This window comes from Puma concolor, chromosome B3 (genome assembly GCF_028749965.1).
Source record: "Puma concolor isolate L17-30 chromosome B3, mPumCon1.1.hap2, whole genome shotgun sequence".
NCBI lineage: Eukaryota > Metazoa > Chordata > Mammalia > Carnivora > Felidae > Puma > Puma concolor.
The window spans coordinates 146,481,408-146,501,707 of NC_141672.1; the positions used below are offsets into that span (position 1 = coordinate 146,481,408).

A 20,300-nucleotide genomic window follows, 5' to 3' on the forward strand; every position below is an offset into this window, starting at 1 on the left:
AGTGGCCCCTGTGTACTCTCTCCCAACGTCTTATTCACGCCTATTATATTGGGTGTTAGATCACGGGGAGACACCATTATTCAGCTCTGTGTCCTCGGCCCAAGTCACATTGCCACGGGAAACCCCAGGGTGAGTTTACTATGGGGAGCCTTTGTCCAGGGAAGAGACCACCCCCATTAGATTACAGAGGGATTTGCATGTCCAGCATCAGAAAATGGGCCAGGATGAGAGTGCTATCATATTTTCTAATTTTTCATTTTGAGTATATAATCATGTTTTTTATTACAAAGGTAAGAATATCTAGTTATGTACAGGTTAACCTAGGTAAGAGTTCATGACAAAGGCCTCTTTTCCAGAGAAAATTTTGTGCAGAAATGACTTCATGAAAATGCATTTTATTGATGCTTTATTAATGTTGCATAAATACAGAATTCTACATGTCATAATTTTCACTAATCAATACAAACGTACATACACACGAGCTACTTTCAAATAAACGTTTTAACCAAACATTGGTGGACCTATTCTCAAGCACATAGTTTGAAAGAATTCTAAAGCTACAAAAGACTACACTTCATGATAAATCATACTCTCCCCTAATGCAATCATCCAGCAAGGAAAAAATAAAAACAGGAGTTTAATTCGTTAGGAAACTTTCAGCATTTATAAATGCAATATGTTCTTTCTGCTTCACTCACTGACATCATTCTTTCCCTCCCTTCTTAGCGCTTAGCTCACGCTGGAGAAGAAGGACATAATTATGCCCCAGACCGAGCCTGCTGCTTCTTCTGAACCATGACTCCAGGCATGGCAATTAGGTACGTCATGACCCGGGGTTACCCTGAAGATTCTTCAGAGCCATCAGTCATTCCTAAAACTACTCGAACACACAGTGTTTTCCTTCCTACAAATACTGTCTTTCAAACCACGTGACTCTCCTAGTCCAAGCTCTCTATGCTCTGTAACGGGTTCTCAGGCGCTTGATTGAGGACAAGACTCAGAAAGCTTACTCCTCCTAAGCTCAAAGCAAATTTGGTCATTTTCCAATCCTTGCCTCCGGCCAGAAAGTGAGTGTTGAGGAGGTAATGACCCTCGTTTGGAAAAGGAGAAAACAGGTTCAAAAGAGAGACTGAGGGACTTCATAACAATCTCTGACACTTGTTTGGCACTTTGACTTTTGGGTTTCGATGAACCATCTGCCCTGATGCTCGAAACGATGTTTGTGAGCTGAGCAGAGCAAATGTCCTTTTACACATGGGGACACTGGGGCTCAGAGACACCCGTCACTGGCCTAAGGTGACGCAAATAGAAACTGTTGTCACTGGAACCCGAACTCAGAGCCTTGATTCCCCGTGCGCAGAGCCATTGCTGGTCACACGGCGGCTCCTCTTACGAACTTGAGCATGGTGAGGAGCGGTGCAGTCATCCCTGGCACCGCTAACCACGGTGCAGGGTGTCCACACCCTGAAGTCTGAGATGAAGACCGTCGTCCCGGATGAGGAATCCACGTGTCGTGGTCAGAGGTGTGCTGGACAGTCCCAGTGCACTTGACACATGATAACCAGGTTGTGAGTGACCATGTAATTGTTGTAATTAAAAGCATAAGTATAAAGGGTAATCGATCAGAGACAAGCGACCAAACGGTAGGTTGGGGATCAAAATAGTTCGGGTGGGAATGCCCGTTATTCAATTTTCAGAATAGCAGAGTAGAGAACAATCTTGGTGAGAGATCAATGCAAAATAGATTTTAAGGTCCTCGCTTCCCATAGGTAATTTTCCAATTTTCTTGTTTAAAATTTTAAAATGATTTCTTTTACCTCTCCCCTCAATTATTTTCACTACCAAAAAATTGGCTTTGCCTTTAGAAAACCAATATCCTGTTAGCTTCCTTTCAAACGTGATTTGATGATTAGGAGGCCTCCACCGTGGGTGTGATCTTGCGGAAGAAGTGATGACCTCGAGAATTTGTATTTTCAAAGACATAACCCGGAGGAGAGGGAAAGCTAGCGGGGCAGATTTCCCGTTTCTTTGGTGTGTACTCTAGACAGTACATGGTTGTGTCATCGAATGGAGCAGAAATCTTCACGGGAGCGTGCACGGGTTTGCAGCTCTGTGTTGGATTCAGCTCATGTGGCACATAGTGAGACCTGAAAGTGGTCCAACCATCAAATTTTCCAGATGGGTTGGGAATCTGCTGCTGCTTCTTAATAAGTCCTTGACGACAGCTTTCCCAGGCTGGAAAATCTTCCTTTGTCGTGCTTTTTCCTTGAAAAGGAAAGTTGTTATTTCTTTTCTGAGAAACTGGCCTGATGGGAGCAACACGTTTGGTCTGATAGGGAACGTAGTCAAGATGGCTTGTGCTGTTTAACTGCATGGTGCCTGTGGGAGGGACATACTCTGGTGTTTTCTTGACTGCAGGTGGTGGGATTTCCCATGGTTGAAAGCTCTCGCGGAATTCGGTGCTCCCTTCAAAATGAGCATTTTGGGTCACTCTGGTGTATGGAGGTCTGCAGAGTTTTGCAGATTCGCCAACAAGGCCCTGAAAGTCATACCGGTGAGTTGTGAGATCCTCAAAGGGTTGGGTGGTTGGCTTGTAAACCTCTTTTGGCCTTGAAAACTTGAATTCTAGCTGATAAGGTACATAGTCAAGACGGTGACTTGTGTCACCATTAAAAGGGACAGTAGAACATTTGATCACAGGGCTGGGTTTAAAGCTTTGCCGAGGCCGTATCTCCTGAGGAACATAATCATCCTGAAATGTAGTTGAATTTCCAAATTTCACGGCGGGGGGATGATAAGTTTGCTCTGGTTTATAAAGGTCCATTTTCTGAATGTCCCAAGCTCTGTAATCATCTTGAAAATAAAACAGAGAGCATTTTAAAATACTGAAGAAAACAACCATCTTCTAAAAATCATGGCTTGCTTACTTCTCTCATTGCCAAACATCTTTTCATTTCCTTCATAAATCTGGACAATAATCGAGTATGAAGTTGCTCACGTTCCCCTGGTTTGTTTCTTCTTCATGTTCACCTGTCTCTTCTATCATCCCACTTTAGTACATATAACTTTCTACTTCTAGACTTACCTGAATACGCAACAAGGGAATGGAACATCTGAGCTGGATTGTTGACAGTTTTTGAAAGCCTGTGTTTTGGATAAAGGCAGAGTTTAGGAGATTATGGTTGTGTTTTCCAGGAACTGCTTGGGGTTTTCACTATAACTCAAGAAATGCTAAAGGAAACCATAAAATCTAGGGATTAACATGAAATCAAAGGCCCTGATGTGTGGGCAAAAGTGACGTGGGTATTATTCCTTGGTTTCGGAGGGACTCCTCAAAGGAGAGAGAATTGCAATTCCATTATACTTTAGGAACAGGACTCTCTGAGCAAAGATACAGAATAACTTGTACTATCCCAGAAAGTTCATTGGCTTCAACTTTAACTTCTCAGAAAATGGACTTCACGTCATTCCCCAAAGATAGGGGGCCATCTAGAGGCCAGAGGCCTGAAATGAGTGCTTTCAAACATGTCAGAAATTGTATGTAGAATTTACAAGTGAACCTCAGAGCTAAGTCTGAGATTTAGCGTTAAATACCTAAATTCTGCTTCTTGCAGCCTACCTAGACCATGGATGGGAAACTGAAGTACTTATATTTCAACTGAGGGTTATTTAGTTTTTCTATTTCTAGATGAGAAAGGTAGTAAGATAAGAAATACTGTGGAAAATGGGGCGCCTGGGTGGCTCAGTCGGTTGAATGTCCGACTTCGGCTCAGGCCATGATCTCACAGCTCATGAGTTCAAGCCCCGCGTCGGGCTCGGTGCTGACAGCTCAGAGCCTGGAGCCTGCTTTGGATTCTGTGTCTTCCTCTCTCTGCCCCTCCCCTGCTCATGCTCTGTCTCTGTCCCTGTCTCTCTCTCTCAAAAATAAACATTAAAAAAAAGAAATACTGTGGAATTGACTTTACCCAAAAAAGATGTACACTGAAGACTAATTTATAAAAGACAGAAGTCATACAAGATAACATATAAGAGTCTAGGCTACAGTCCATGCAATGTCTATTGGAAAGGCCAAAACTCAAATGCTTTTTATGGGGATACCTCCTTTGGAGAGAAGAATTCCTCATTCACAAACAGTTCTGCCACAGTGGCCAACTTTGGGACCAAACGATCACTTCCATGTCATCAAGTACTGGTGTTTGGATGAGAGTGGATGCCTGGCCTGAGAGCAGATCATCTGTAGGCTAGTAGGGATCTACAAAACAGCCTGGCAAGAAGAGACGAGCTGGGTAAGCAATTCTTGTCCTTGTGAACCCAAATTTGAAAACATGGAGCCAGATAAAAGCGAGAGATGAATCTACAAGGATGCCATGTAGTAGATAGAATTGGAGAGCTATGGTAAGCCGAAGACTTCAAAATCCACCTGTAGGGCAACAGAATTGATAAGTAGACAGAGGAGCCCAGGTAGTAGAGTGGCAGTCAGAGCAGATGCATGCAGAGAAGTGAAGAGGCTGTGATAGAACCCATGGGGCTCTGGCAGAGAGGCGGGGAGGGAGGGAGTAGCTCCGCCCTCAAGCTTCCTCTGTACCCGATGGCTTTCCACTACCAGGTCACGGGAAACTCTCTTTTTCTTGAGGCACCATGAACGAATCTCTGTTGTTTGCAATGTCAAGTATAAAATTATAACACTTTTTCACAAGCTAGAAGGAAATCGTAGGGTGCTATTGAAGGTCTGTAGTCCGGCCTTGCTGCCAAAATGACCGAGAAAAAGATGTTAATTTCAAAAAAAAAAAGAAGAAACTAAATAGAAGAGGGTAGTTCTCCCTTGCCAAACGAGCTTCAGTTTTCAAAAGGGAAGCAAGAATTTGGAGACCGAAACACAAGACTTCACAGCACACATTACCATGGATATCGGTTGCAGATAACTGCAGAAAATTGATTTTCCTTTTATACATATGCCTATGCTCATATGCATGGAATATTGATTGTTCATTCTGGAGTATTTATTGATAATGTTCAAGCAACACCTTTAAAACGTAATATTTATTAATATAATCTATTTTTCGTGTCTTGTGACACTGATAGAAAGGACAAATGTAGTGCCATGCATATCTAACAGTGCAGTCTGGTCCTTTGGCAACTGCGGTATTGCCCTGGTTAGATAAGGGAAATTCTGTTTCCTCTGCTCATTCTTTTGATTTCTAGCCACTTGCTCTCTTCTGATCAGCTTTACATCCATGTGTTTGCTCACCATCGATGTTTGAATGTAGAGCTCCATCCCCATCCTTATATAATGAGCTGTTCTAGGTTCCTCTTTGAGAACAAAAGTCCTGAGTTGCACATGCTAGTTCTTCTCCTTGGTACTTTGTAACCTGTTCCCTGTGGCATCTTATGGCACCAAGGACTTGGAAACAGCTTTTACAAAGCCAGGGAGCTCCACCCTGAGCATTTCTTTCTCAATCTGTATATCATCAAAGAAGTCCCATGGTTTTAATTCTACCTGGAAGCTGATGATTTCCAGAAGTGAATCTCCATTCCAGACGTCCTTTCAAACACCAAACCCACATATATATCTTTCTACTAGATATCCCTGTTTCAAGAGGTAAACTGAAACTTAGTATGCTCAAACTGAAAAATCAATCTTGAAGTGTTAATTGAAATTTTATTTCATTTACATTTAATGTAATGAATGGTCTAGTTGAGTTTAAGTTGACTATATTGTTGTTTGCTTTTGAAATTTGTTCCCACATGTCCTTTGTTCCCTTACCCCTTATTTTCTGCCTTGTTTTAGATAAAGGGTATTTGTATTATTCCATTTTATCTATTAGCACTTTAATTATAACTTCACATATTTTAAAAATTTTTTTAATGTTTATTTTTTGAGAGAGAGAGAAACAGAGTGTGAGCGGGGGAGGGGCAGAGAGAGAGAGGGAGACACACAATCCAAAGCAGGCTCCAGGCTCTGAGCTGTCAGCACAGAGCCCGACGTGGGACTCAAACTTATGAGCAGTGAGATGATGACTTGAGCCGAAGTCAGACGCTTAACCGATTGAGTCACCCAGGTGTCCCAAACTTCACATGTTTTTAGAATGAAAATGCATTTTTGTCCTATTAGGGGATCTTTTGGACCTACTTGAACTTAAATTGATATTTTTACCCCTTCTAGAACAGTGGAAGAAACTTTCAACAGTTTAATGCCATTTACACCCTCATGCTGTCTTTTGTGCTATATTTTACTTCCATATTTATATAAAAATACATAATATAATTATTATTGTGACTTTGAGAGGTCAGTATTCTCTTATATTTACCCACATAGTTAACCTTTCTGTGTGTTTCATTCCTTCCTGCATTTCATGCTGCCCTCTAGAATCATTTGCCTTCCACCCGAAGACATTCCTTTACTACTTTTTGTAGTATGGGTCTGTTACTAACAGATTCTTTGAGTTTTTTGTTGTTGTTGTTGTTGTTTTCCAAAAACATTTTTATTTTGCCATATTTTTTGAAAGATATTTTCATTAGATGTGAAAATCTGGGATTCATTGGGTTTAAAGTTCTTGGTTCTTTTTTTCCTTTCAACACTTTAAAGATGTCATCCCATTATCTTCTGGATTCCATAGCCTCAGATGAAAAGTTAGGTATGTTTCTGATTTTTCTTTTTGTGAATAATGTGTAGTTTTGCTACTTTTAAGAATTCATCTTCACTTCATTTTCAGAAGTTTGATGGTAATTGCCTAGCTGTGGTATTCTTTGTATTTATCTATTTGGGGATTTGTTGAGCTTCTTGAATCTGTGGCTTGGTTCTTTCATCAGTTTTGGAAATTTCTTGACCATCTCTCCAAATATATTCTGGTTCTTCTTAGGTCTCATATTTTACCAAGTGCTAGATGTCACATATAAGAAAGCCAAAGACATTGAAATCAATGTTATTTTCAACAGGAGAAAGCTTGCTTTTTTCAGTGTTAGGCCGATCTCCTTGATCCAATCAGGAACTGAGCTAGGTTCGTGCTCAGAGGCACTTTTAGTTAGACATGGTCTTCCTTTAGATACAAGTGTGTCAAGGACAAGAACTGTGGTGTGTTTGTGGTAAAGCCCTCATTCTGTGGGACTTTGTTTCCTAAGCACCTACTCCCAAGTACAACTGTGGGATACTTCTGTGGGATTCTTTCTGCCCTAGTCTCCTAGCCCACCATGCCCCCGAAACACTCTGCAAACACTCCACAAGGAAAACCAGCCATACATCTGGAGGACTTACAGATTCCAGCTTGTCATATCAAGCCCACATATCAGGCGCTCCACTGGATTCCCTTCTCCCAGTAGAGTCTTTCTGCTTATGCCAAGCCCAGTCTTCAGCCTTGGCCTGGATTTGACAAATGGTCCAAGGGATGTAAACAGCTATCTTAGTTCACCTAGAAAGGCATCCACCATCTCTGGAATTTTAGTTCTTTCCTTCCACAGCTGTCTAATGCCATTAAAAAAAGTTTTTTTCCAGTTAAAAAATTTATACATGGGGGGCCTGGGTGGCTCAGTTGTTTAAGAGTCTGACTTCAGCTCAGGTATGATCTTATGGCTTGTGAGTTCGAGCCCCATGTTGGGCTCTGTGCTGACAGCTCAGAGCTTGGAGTCTGCTTCAGATTCTGTCTCTGTCTCTCTCTGCCCCTCCGTTGCTTGCACTCTGTCTCTCTCTCTCTCTCTCAAAAATAAACATTAAAAATAATAGTAACAGGGGCACCTGGGTGGCTCAGTCGGTTAAGTGTCCAACTTCGGCTCGGGTCATGATCTCAAGATTTGTGGGTTCAAGCCCTGCGTCGGGCTCTGTGCTGACAGCTCAGAGCCTGGAGCCTACTTTGGATTCTGTGTCTCCCTTGCTCTCTGCCCCTCCCCTGCTCACACTCTGTCTCTGTCTCTCTCAAGAATAAACAAACATTTATAAATAAATAAACAAATAAATAAATAAATAAATAGTTTATACAGATCTTTAGCTGTTGCAGTGGAAATGATGCGGTCTGCCATTCACTATAGGCTACCTGGAAACAGAACTCACCCACTTTTAGTAGCTATGATAAAAATGTTAAGCACCTCAGTCTGTGATCAAGGCTTCACAATCTGATCTCCATCTACATTTCTAGAATTAGACCCCAATCTCGCATTTCCTCCTCTGATGTTTACCCAACAACCATTGTATTTTTCTGGCTTTCTGCGTTTTTGCTCATTTCACCCTAGTTTTTGTGATGTCCTTCCCTTTCCTGTAGACCAGTACTTACTAGTCTCTGATACATTCCTGGGCTGGCCTGAAGTGTGATGTTGCTCAGTCTAAATTTTTGAAGCATGAGTTGTTCCATCAATTTTCCAGTGAATTATCCTCCTCCCTAGTAATAACACATACATTTTTTTAAGTTTATTTATTTTGAGGGGGTGGGGGAGAGACAGAGAGAGAGAGAGAGAGAGAGAGAGAGAGAATCCCAAGCAGGCTTCGTGCTGTCAACACAGAGCCCAACACCGGGCTTGAAGTCACGAACCATGAGATCATGACCTGAGACAAGTTCAAGAGTCAGACACCTAGCCAAATGAGCTGCCCCAGCACCCCAATAACACATATTATTTATTTCTACTAAAGCTATTTAATTTTTTATGCTACTATTGCTTTTTTTCCTCAACCATAAAGTTTCTACTTGTCAACAACTATGTTTGATTCAGATCTCTGTATTCCCTACAGTGGCTAGCACAGAGCAGAGAAATCCTGAAAACATTTATCAAATCAAACACTGGCCTATTTTCATCATCTATGTTTTAATATGAATGACCTTCTAAAGTGAGGCTTCTGGGGGCAGATGCATTTCTGAGAGTAGCCTGTCTCATAGAACTACATCTCCAGAACTAGATGTTACCCTTCTCGCCACCACCCTACAGGGTTTTTTCTTCCTTTCTCTTTATCGTATCCCACTTCTGTCTTTCCTCTGTTGTCTGATTCTCGATGAATAGCGAGAGGGTCTCTTACTGTGATTTCTTGTCAGCTACACGCCTGTCTTTAAATAGGTGTCTATAAAATCCTGCAATACAATCATCACACAGAATGATGAGTTCTGCCTCGGCCCTTAATATTTATGGTCTCATGCTCCCAAGCCTGGAAATACAAAAATAACCTCTCCGCACTAGGAAAGATCAGAAGTGAGAAAACCAGAGGGACCCCAGGAATCCTCAACATTGGCTTATGGGGGTGAAAGTATGGAAATGTACAGGAAACCCAGGTAATGAGAAGCTAGAACCAGTGTGTGTGTGAGTGTATGTGTGTGAGTGTGTGTGTGTGTGTGTGTTATGTGTAATAGTCACAACCTCAGGGAATATCAATATTAGTGATACTTTTCCATCGATCTTGTAGGAAAAAGAAAAGAAAATCTTACCATGGTTGTTAAAAGACCCAGTCATTTTCATCAAGTACCTTCTACATCACCTTGTTATGCAGCACATGACCTCCTCTGCATACCAGTAAATTCAGATCTGCGATCGCTAGATGCTATATTGCATTATAACAATATACTTATTCACCATACACATTGTCTTAAAACTTCGTTTTAATGTTTGGGTAGCATCTTACGTGATCGCAGCTTAAAAGACAGAAAGCACGTTGCCCCCGACCTCCCTACACGTAGATCCTAGAGTACTGATAACAGGCACTTACCTACGCATCAAACTGGTGAGGGGGATATTTGAAGAACACATAGACCTTCAGCTATTGCCCATTTAAACTATAAACCGTTGCTTTCGTTGTGGGTGACATCACTGTTACAAAGGGGTTTCATCTGAGGACATACCATTCAGCTATATCACGTAACTAACGAAAAGGATATCAGCTTAAAAACGCAATTACGTTATCAAGAAAAAAATATGGAAAGAATGTGTACTAACAAGATAGGCTTTAAAAAGAAAGACCCCGTTCCCCAAAAGCAATAGAGTATTTTGAAGTCAACTTGGTTTTTGGAAAGAAACTAGCCATACACTGTCCAGCCTCTTACTCTTCTAAGTCAGCGGCCCACAGAGAGAAGGTGTCATCGCACTTTGTCCCCGCTAGAAGCCTTGGAGGAGTAAGTTCCCTAAGCGGTGCACCACCATTGTCCCCGGATGGATAAGCCGATTTTGTTCTGCGTTCAGTATCAGGAGGCATCTGTGCCCAGATCTAAGCCTTGTTCTTCACCCTCGCCCTTGCCACTCGAAAGGGAATATTTGGTTCTGCGTCTGCTCTTTTGCTTTCAGTGGGCTCAGAACTTAAGTGGTGAAGGGCGTCGCTCTTTACTTGACCTTCTCAAAGACTCCAGTCCGCTCGGTAGAGTTTCAGCTCATTCTGGAATTGCAGGAAAGGAATGGTGCCAAGTAACCATGGCACAATGCGACAAGGATGATATAATGCTTGTTCACTGGCAGCCTTTGCTTTTACGCTTGACCCTTGAACAACACAGGGGTTAGGGGCACCGACCCCCCCTGCACAGTCAAAACTCTGCACATAACTTTGACTCCCAGAACAACTAATGGCCTACTGTTGGCCGGAAACCTTAACGACGGTTAACAATAGTTAAGGTTCCTATACATCCACAGTCAATGTATATTTTGTATGTTACATGTATTCTGTGTTATGCTCTTACAACGAAGTATAAGCCGGAGAAAAAATGTGATTCAAAGAATCATAAGGAAGGGATAATACATTTGCAGGGCTGGGCTGGACTGTATTTCTGGAGAAGAATCCACACATACGGGGACCTGGCTCAACTGTATATGTTTACAGACAGAGAATGTGAATTAAGTGGCTACATTTGGAAAGAAACCCAGGTCTTTTAACTCTCAATGAGGCAAATGGTCTTTCTTCACTATACAGTGCTGCTTTGACCAAAGCCAAAAAAGGTTCTCCTGAGTCGTGGGAGCTAAGTTTGGCCACACACCAAATTATGATTTGACGTTGGATAGAAGCGAGTTTAGGTTTTTTGGCTCCTTCATTTTTGAAATGCCAAGTTACCTTTATAGGTTGGGACAGTGTCCAACTTTCCTTGTTTAGCTTGTTGTCTCTCCAAAGGCCGGACGATGGCCACAGGCTGCACTTTGTAAGAATTGAAATCCCGTTTGTACGTAGTGCCAAGATCAATCTCCCCCTGTTTTGGTTTATATTCTTCTGGTACCTGGCGAGGCTGTTTGACTATTTCATAAGGACGATAATCTGATCTGAAACATATAAATTTGAAACATAGCCTCACAATTTCTTAATTAGAAATAATCATTATCTCAACGCAGTATTGAAATTTTCAAGGTTTTGTTTTCATTTGAAAAGTCTAAGAAGATATTAAAATGGTGGCAGTTGATAAACTACTTGAGAGAAATAATTCCTTTATGTCCTATCCAGTGACTAAATATGTTAAGAAAAAAATATGTCAAAAATCCTGGTTTTCAAAACATCATTACAATGGCTCTTCAGTTGACTGGATCTTACATAAATAGAATCTTTAAGTAACGGAATTTTTTTCTAACCTAGAAGGAAATTTTCGGATTTCATGAATCTAAAATCTACCCCCTGGGTCCACTTTGTCCAAATCTTTATTCGTCCTACTTGAAGACTAAGCTATTTGGGCATGCTTTCTTCTTATTGAGATCATAAGATCTTCCTGCTTTCTATTGAATCATCAGTTACGTGGATAATTAACACCTGAACTCTGGACTTCAGCCTTAAACCGCATTCATAGTATGGATGTGATTCTGTCTCATCTCTGGACCTCCCAGAAGCCCTTGCCACAGATGGGAGCTGTGTGGCGATGCGGCCACCCTGGGCATCACGTAACCTCATGGGGCAGAAGGAGAGCTGCAGACACTTGGGTTGGCTGGTGGGGTGCGGAAGGGAGGTGACAGACCCAGCGTGATCAGACTCCCTGGGTCCGAATCCCGGCTCTGTCATTCACGAGATGCGTGACCTTGGACGACTCGGTTAACCCGCCTGTGCCCCAGTTTCCTGACATATAAAATGGGCCGATCTTGCCATGTACCTCACAGGGTTATTTCAGAACTGGCACATGTACAGGCGTGCACGCACACATATTTACGAGAGCTTGGTGCCCAGTGAGGGCAATACGTTAGCCACTACTATTTATTATTACTACAAGTCTTCAAAATCGCTTTCTTCTCTTCTGGACTCCCCTGTGTCACTCATTTTAGTTGTTTAAACCATCGTGTACTAATCACTACTTTCTGTGTGTGTCCGTAAGCAACACTGAACGCTTGTTCCCTATTTAGCGAAAGGCATCCCGGCGACTTGAGCTGCACAGTCGGAAAGCCAGGACTCGCCGTCAGGCCTCAGCTCTCCTGTCAGCGCGGCCTCCGAATCTCTTGCAGACCCCACCATTTCCTCCTCCGTGGCGCTACCAGAACGGCCCAAGCTTTCCTAATCCCTGTTCAAACCTTTTAGCTTCTCTCCAGTCTGGTCTCACGTTGCACCCAAAGGAATCCTCTCACTTGTAAGTTGGATCAGGTCATTCCCACCGGTATCTCCCTCACCCCCTCCAAATGCAAACAGGTGGGTGGACAAGAGAAGAAACTTTCAGCGGCTTCGTGTGGCTCCAAGGACACGGCAAAAACCGCAGGGGGCCTCCTCTGCTAGCCTCAGCACCTGCTTCCTCCTGCAGGGGGAGGCGGCCTTCTCCGGGAATTGCCTTCTCTCCCCTCCCCTCCCCTCCCCTACAGGCCATCTTTGCCAGGAATGCACTTCCTCACCTACCTAATTCAGTCAGTTGCTTCACACCTGTCGGGATTTAGCTCCCTCTTCTCTTCTGCCTGATAAAGTCAAACCTTTTATTCTGGCTCTCAAGTCACCTTGTGCCTGTCCTTCACGCACGTGATCACTGCTGCGATTTTGTCCTTCTTCCCAGTGATGTGTTGCTACCTTCGCTGGACTGCAGAATCTGTGAGCACAGAGATCATGGCCGGAACCCCATGCTCACCGCTGTGTGCCAGGGGCTTAGCGTAGGGCCCGACACCTAACAAATGCTTAGTAAATATTATTTAGTGGATAAGTGGTAGAAATCGCATACCTCTTACTCTCCAGACATCTGAGTTGTTCTTTGCTCTTCCCAAATGCCAGCTAGAGGGGAACGGGCTAAAACGCGATCAGGCAGTGGAGGAATCAGGGAGATGACAGAGAGAAAGCGTAGAAGTCTTAGTTCCTCTAGGTGGATTCGCTAAGTGTTAGAAAGTATACCTCCAAACCCAAAGCAGTGGTCTATGGAGACGTGGTAGTGGGTAAATGCACTCTCGGCCATCGGATTGGCCCCATACGACGTGTCCACAATCATACTTCGGGGCGGGCTTCCTAGCTACCCTGGCAGACATCTAGCTGTCCTGCAGCTGTGACGTTGTATAAAGCATCGAAAATCTTAGAGACAAGTCTAGACATCTGCTCGTTACAGTCCCGTCCTGTTACAGAGAAGTACAGAATGACCCTTCATTGTTCGTACCGGCCCATCAGCTGTTGCTGCTTAGTGGACAGTCAACATGAGGGAGCTGAGGAAGGGTTCTGAACCCCTCGCCTGCGGCCCTCGGAAGTGCTGCTATTCGCAGTCAAGATACCAAGAAAAGGTCCAATGTTTTACTAAGTGTACAGACGGTGATTTAAAAAACGGAAATTATAGTTGCCTGGGCATATTTGGAACTTTTGGGAGCTGGGACATTTTTTCTTTCTTTTGTCTTTCTGGTTGGTTGGTTGGTGTGTTTTGTTTCATTTTTACCATTAAGGGATGCTTGATCAAGTCAACTGACAAAACCAGAATTATGAAACAATTGCCTTTTTAAAGAAAGGTATGGCACGGGGCGCCTGGGTGGCTCAGTCAGCGAAGCGTCTGACTCTTGGTTTCGGCTCAGGTCGTGACCTCACAGTTCCCGAGTTCGAGCTCCATGTCAGGTGCTACACTGACGGGGGTGGAGCCTGCTTGGGATTCTCCCTCCCTCCCTCTCTCCCTCTCTCTCTCTCTCTCTCTCTCTCTCCCTGCCCTTACCCCCACTCCTGCTCTCTCTCTCTCAAAATAAATAAAAACTGAAAGATATGGCATGTCATTCTTTCCCAATTTTAACATTTAGAACTAGTTAAATGCGAAACCTTTATTCAAAAAATATGCATATTGTGACATTTATTTCAGATCTCCATTATGACTCATTAAGGCATCAAGGAAGAATGTTAAGGTGAAGAAAAAAATGAGCAACATTCCCATTTGCCCTCTCTCAATTGTTCTATTTCTTCACCTCATTTTCAATAGTTATAGCTTGTTTATTTACCCGAGTTTTTGTTTCTTGACTGCTATCCTCACAAGGCTGTAAGCAACACAGGGGCCAAGTCCCTCATGGCCCACGTCACACTCAGGGACGCTGTAGTACTTGACCCACTGCACTGAATCTGTGGCAACAGACTGAGCAGCAGTGCTGGTTAAAGATGCAGATTCCTGGGACCTGCGGTTTCAGGTGGAACGCTGGAATCTGCAATTTTAACCCTTCTGGGTGATTCTAAAGCACACCGTATCTGAGGACTATGGAAGATCTTCCAATCTGTGGACGAGCCACACGTCTACAGAAGTCGAGTGCAATCACCAAAGCAGTGCTACCTCAAGGGCGGCCCGAAACGTTAGAGGGACAAGTACTGGCCTGAGAGTTCGAAGGTTTCAACCTTGGCTTATGCAAGGACAATGGGCTCTAAAATGAGAAGAAAACGGGTAACACTGCAGATTAAAGTGGGTACGGAGCATTTTTAAAACCCCAAGTTATAGAAATCTGATGTGTGTGTTTCCTGACACCAGAAACTTCTATTTATTGATTTTTATACTTAACACCTAAGATTGTGCCTTGAATATGGCGTGCACATTAACAGAATAAAGACAAGAATTAACTCACTGACAAAGGTACAAAACAAATTAAAAAAAAAAAAAAAGCTAAGTCTGGGGCGTCTCGGTGACTCAGTCGGTTGAGCGTCCGATTCTAGATTTCGGCTGAGGTCAGAATCTCACAGTTTGTGGGATCGAGCCCCGCATGGGGCTCTGTGCTGACAGCATGGAACCTGCTTGGGATTCTCTCTCTCTCTCTCTCTCTCCCTCCCTCCCCCACTCCTGCACTTTCTCTCTGTGAAAAATAAATTAACTTAAAAAAACAAAAACAAAAACAAAACCAACTAAGTCCCAATGGAAAGTTCAGGGTCAGGAAGACTTCTTTTTGTCTATCCAACACCGAATAAATATGGAGTGTCTACTCTGTGCCAGCAGGCCTCCCACTAGGTTCCTGGAAATAGAACGCGAAGATGAGAATAGACAGTTCCTGCCTGTGTGGGCCTCTGAAATGGAGTTAATGATAAATAACTAAGATGCTTTGAGGCCTTACATAGGGGACTTTTACCCAGCCTGCAAACTGGGTACAGTGTCAGGGTGGTAACTAGGTTGAGACGTACAGGCTAAGTGGGCATTAACTGGGGTAAAAGGGAGGGAAATTTCCAGGCAAGTGAAATAATATACTGGAAGGCTCTGTGGCAAGGGAGACCTGAGATTTTTCAAGAAATGAAAAATGTCTTGTGGGATGTGACATTAAAAGAGCACGGTGAAAATAAATTAGAGAGGCAAGTACAGACCAAACCATAAAGGGATTTTGGTGGCTATTAAATAAAATGGGAAAGCGTAAGTATTTTAAGCAAGGAGGTGATAGAATTAGAACTGCATTTTATTTAAAAAAAATTTTTTATGTTTATTTTTGAGAGAGAGAGAGAGAGAGAGTGACAGAGTGTGAGTGGGGGAAGGGCAGAGAGGGAGACATAGGATCCGAAGCAGGTTCCAGGCTCCGAGCTGTCAGCACAGAGCCCGACGCGGGGCTCGAACCCACGGACTGCAGGATCACGACCTGAGCTGAAGTTGGACGCTAAACCGACTGAGCCACCCCGGGGCCCCTAGAACTGGATTTTAAAGAGGTCATGTCTGCAGGGTAAAGGATAGGAAACAGATCAGAGATGTAAACACTAGAAGAGATACAGAAAATACCGGAAGCTACTGCATTCCTCTAGTTGGGAGACAGTGGAAAGCAGATGTTAGAAGAGATTTTAAGTGGTTAAAACAACAAAGCTTTTTGTTGCCCTTTTTCTTCTCACTGTTTGCCATTCTAACCTAACACTCGTTTTTCTGTGTTTCTCAACTTGCGACTCAACTGGCTCCTTGCTTCTTGGGTTGGTTCAACTTCAATCAACCTAATAGTTCAATTTAAAGAATAAAACAACTTTATTAAGCCCAGAAGGGTTGGAGAAAAGTAAAGCAAATAGTTTCTGAATATTTACTTAAATGTCGTTATCCCTTCCATTTTACCACGGCATGCTTGAAACTCTTGCTTGGGCTTCAGACTTTGAGGTGGAGGAACATTGCCATATGTAGGATATTTTTCCAAATATTCAGTTGTGGGGCAGGATGTGCCAGAATTTTCATAAATCCTTGTGGTTCCGTGTGGACAATGATGCCGCCTGTGCAAACATAAATAAACTGAAAGATTATTTTGGCTTTCAAAAATATTTTTTTTTTCAACGTTTATTTATTTTTGGGACAGAGAGAGACAGAGCATGAACGGGGGAGGGGCAGAGAGAGAGGGAGACACAGAATCGGAAACAGGCTCCAGGCTCTGAGCCATCAGCCCAGAGCCTGACGCGGGGCTTGAACTCCCGGACCGCGAGATCGTGACCTGGCTGAAGTCGGACGCTTAACCGACTGCGCCACCCAGGCGCCCCCAAAAATATTTTATATAACTGCATCTTAATCAGAGAACTTTGATAAACACACAATCTCTAAATTTAAAAGAAGCTTTACTAATACACACAAACACACAAAAAAAACCTGTTTATTCTGCAATGGTGTTTACAAAAATAATGAATAAATTATGATATATCCTTCATGGTAGAAAAAATTATGGTATTTCTTCTGACAATGATTTAGAGTGTCTTTTTTATTTTACTTTGTTAATGTTTACTTATTTTCGAGAGACAGAGCACGAGCAGGAGAGGGGCAGAGAGAGAGGGAGACGCTATATTTGAAGCAGGCTCTGGGCTCGTAGCTGGCAGTGGAGAGCCAGACGCGGGGCTTGAACTCACCAACGGTGAGATCATGACCTGAAGTGAAGTCAGCCGCTTAACTGACCGAGCCACCCAGGTGCCCCTGGAGTGTCTTCTTATACTAAGAAGCTGAAAAGCTAACATTTCCCAGGCTCTTGGCAGGCAGGCCCCATGTACAATTTAGCTTTCAACTGTTGGGTGTGCTCAGCTGATGCTCTCAGACAGCACTATGCAGGGAGAGAGGCTTGCAGGGTTGTGTTAGAGGCACAGAGGGGCTGGAGCAGGCAGGCGTCAGGCAGCGTTCTGGTTTGCAAGGTGGCTTCCTGTCCGGCAGCTTCAGCAGGAAAGGGGGGTTCGGCAGGAGGGAGTGGTTCTGAAGCCCGCCGCTCTGTTGCTGTTTCCCGGGTATTGGCAGGGGCAGTGGCTCCCTTGGCAGCCCAGTTCTGAGGTGAGAGTTTTTGGGAATTTTTCCTGAAAAGCTTACTTTGAAAACTGTTTCTTCCGTTCTTCCAACAATTCTGTGAGCTGCATATACTCCTTAATAAATTCTTTTATGCCTCGACTAGGCGAGAGTAGATTATATTGTCCATGACTAATAACCCTGACTAATATATCATATAAGCTAATAGCAGGTAGTTGTTAAAGAGAATAGGGTTGATCTTAAGGCGTGGCCGTTGCCAGACGCGGAGATTGTAAACAGTGAAAAAGTGGGTTGCGGAACAGTATGTATAATACACTCTATTTCTCTTTCCTTCTAAAGAATGCAAAAACAAGTCTTGAAGAACATTTATTATTTCTAGGACTAGGATGATGAGGGATTTTCACTATATTCTAGATTTTTTTGCCTTGCATGTTCATACAGTGCCTCATGTATATTCATTTCATAATCAGAAAAAAAAAAGATAAAGCTCTTAACAAAACAAACATAAAAATCCAAGCAAACAAAAAAGAAAAATCAGCTCCTCGGGTCTCATATCATTTCGGGCTCCGGGCTATGTGTGAGGACTACTAATCCAAGCCCAGGTAAGGTTGAAGAAAATGCATACACTCTCTGTAGATGAGTCAGAACCGGCGAGGATATCTAGACTCAGTGAACCCCGGGGGAAGAACATAAGAGAGATCAGCTGTTTTGCACGGAGGTTGCTGGACAGCAGGAAGGATTGCAGTGTGCAGAAGGGTAGAGAGGTGGTGTCATGGGCTATTCAAAATTCAAAGTCAGAGGAGTGGAGAGATTCGAGATTACTGGCTGACAGTGGAGGCTTCGGGAAAGTCCTAAAGTGATTTAGGACCACAGATGGTCTCTTGGAACAATCAGGGACGGGGAACATAGGTCATGCATAGAGGTTCTGATACAGGTGCACTGAGTTACAAGAATCAAGTCCAAGCTCTGGAATTTCTCATTATTCTTAGTTTTATTTCTTATGCAAGGCATACATTCACATTGTAACAAAACAAGCTGAAGAGCTTATAAAGGAAACGGGAAAAGCCCGTTCTCCCAACGTTTCCAGTCTCTAGAAACTACTTTCTGACGATCATCTCTGCTTTTTAGTTTTTCTGGAGGCTACATCTGCGTTTTCATTTTTTCTTTTCTTTCTTTTTTTTTTTTTTAATGAGCTTTTAACATCTTGATTTATCCGCTTAGATTTACTAACTTTCAAATCCCAACACAGAAAGATTTAATTTATACCGCTCCACTCACTTCCTGTTACATGGTCACTCATGGATTCCGTGGAATCCACATGCTCATAATGTTTCTTTAGCAAACGGTGATCGAATCCGTGGGGCCAACAGTGACTCCGCGGAAGAAGACTGTGTTTACAGGGGATGGGAGGTTGTCACCAATCTGGGTTTCGGGGTGCAGGCTGCTCCCATCTCGGTCGGTCAGATCCCCAAGGGGCACTGCTTGGAGGGGAATGGGGCTCCAGCCAGGCTTGGATGGAAAGCTGGAGATGGAAGAAAGCGTGGCGCGGGCTGAGAGTTCATGGACTTGCAGATCGTCCTATTCCTATTCCTTCCTTCCCCTTAAGATGTTGGGGGCGTGCACTCTCCCAGCGGGATCTGATCGCACCCCTTAGCAGGCTCTGGACCCGCCGCTCCCGCGCAAGCGTCCTCCGCCCACCCGGCCGGCCGGCGTTCAGTGTGCACCTGGCCAGGGAGTCTAAGAGCAGAACTGTTTCACCCGGGAGCCGGCCGGTGCGGACCCGGGGAGTGCGGTCGCCGCTTCCACGTCCCTTCATCTCCGGGGGGCGGCCACCACGGGGCTCCGGCCACCCGCGCCCCGCCCGCCGCCACGCTGCGCGTTCCTTACCCGCAGGTGCAGATCTGACACAGACACCAGCTCCTCATGCTCGCGGCTGGCCGCTGCCGCCCCGGCCGGCAGCTCCGCACCTGCAGCTACGGCCCCGCCGCGGCGCCCGCGGTCGTCAGGGCAACCGCGGGGCCAGGGAGACGGACGCGGAGCCGGCTTCCGGCGCGCGCGGGTCAGAGGTCGTGCGCCCGGGAGCCCCGCCCCTAGCGTGCGCGCGCGTCCGGGACCGCAGGGCAGTCGTCGCCGGAGACGCGCGTGGTGTGGCGGGGCCGGTGGCCGAGCGGGGCTGAGCCGGGCGGCCGCAGCTGGTGAGTGCGGGCCTGCTTTGGCTGCCGGCGTCCTCCTCGGCCGTCCGGGGGCCGGGGGGCTCGGGGGGCCGGGGCTAGCGTGGTTGGGAGCGGCCGCCTCCCGCAGCCTTGGGCGCCCCCCCCTCCGCCCACGCCGGGGCCACCACCTCCCCGAGCCCGCGGACCCGCGATCCTGGAGACCACGAACGCGGGGCCCCAGGGAGGCGAAGGGAAAGTGGACGGGGTGGGGGTGGGGGATTTTTCTTTTGAGAGCGAGGAGAGACTCCAGTGCACCTGTGGGGCCAGCGAGCGTGCGACCCGAAACTTTGTTCGGGCTGGGTAGGCGGTCACACAGCCGGTGCTTTGGTGTCGGGTGAAAGCGAGCGGGGGTGCTGGGAGGAGGGGCTCGGAGAAGGACCGAGGAGCGGAAGGGACAGGTGTCCGCGTCTCCCCTCCCTCCCGCAGGCGCTCATTCCCCGCGTAGGGTCTGCCTCTGGGCAGTTCACTGCTTTCACCGCCCCGACGAGCTGCGTGACTCCTCGCGGCGGTCCAGTCCCGGAAGGGTGAGCCACCTCCGTCCCACAGGCGTGCTGTGGCCTTCGCTCAGAGGCTCGGAGTGGAC

The 20,300-nt window shown here is 45.1% G+C and overlaps 2 protein-coding genes across 3 annotated transcripts in view; one reads left to right on the forward strand and one right to left on the reverse strand.

The window, feature by feature from the left end:
• Window positions 1-389: 389 nt before the first annotated feature.
• Window positions 390-19,556, reverse strand: SAXO2 (stabilizer of axonemal microtubules 2). Its single transcript, XM_086711725.1, has 4 exons — window positions 19,392-19,556; window positions 16,322-16,501; window positions 11,003-11,205; window positions 390-2,853 (listed from the first exon to the last, which is right to left on the reverse strand). The coding sequence occupies exons 1-4, from the start codon at window positions 19,427-19,429 to the stop codon at window positions 1,910-1,912; spliced, it is 1,365 nt and encodes a 454-aa protein (XP_086567851.1). The 5' UTR covers window positions 19,430-19,556; the 3' UTR covers window positions 390-1,909.
• Window positions 19,553-20,300, forward strand: part of EFL1 (elongation factor like GTPase 1) — a 123,447-nt gene continuing 122,699 nt past the window's right edge. For both annotated transcript variants that reach the window (XM_086711722.1, XM_086711723.1), the window contains exon 1: window positions 19,553-19,699. The gene's annotated coding sequence lies outside the window, so the exon portion shown is untranslated. The remainder of the gene's footprint in view (window positions 19,700-20,300) is intronic.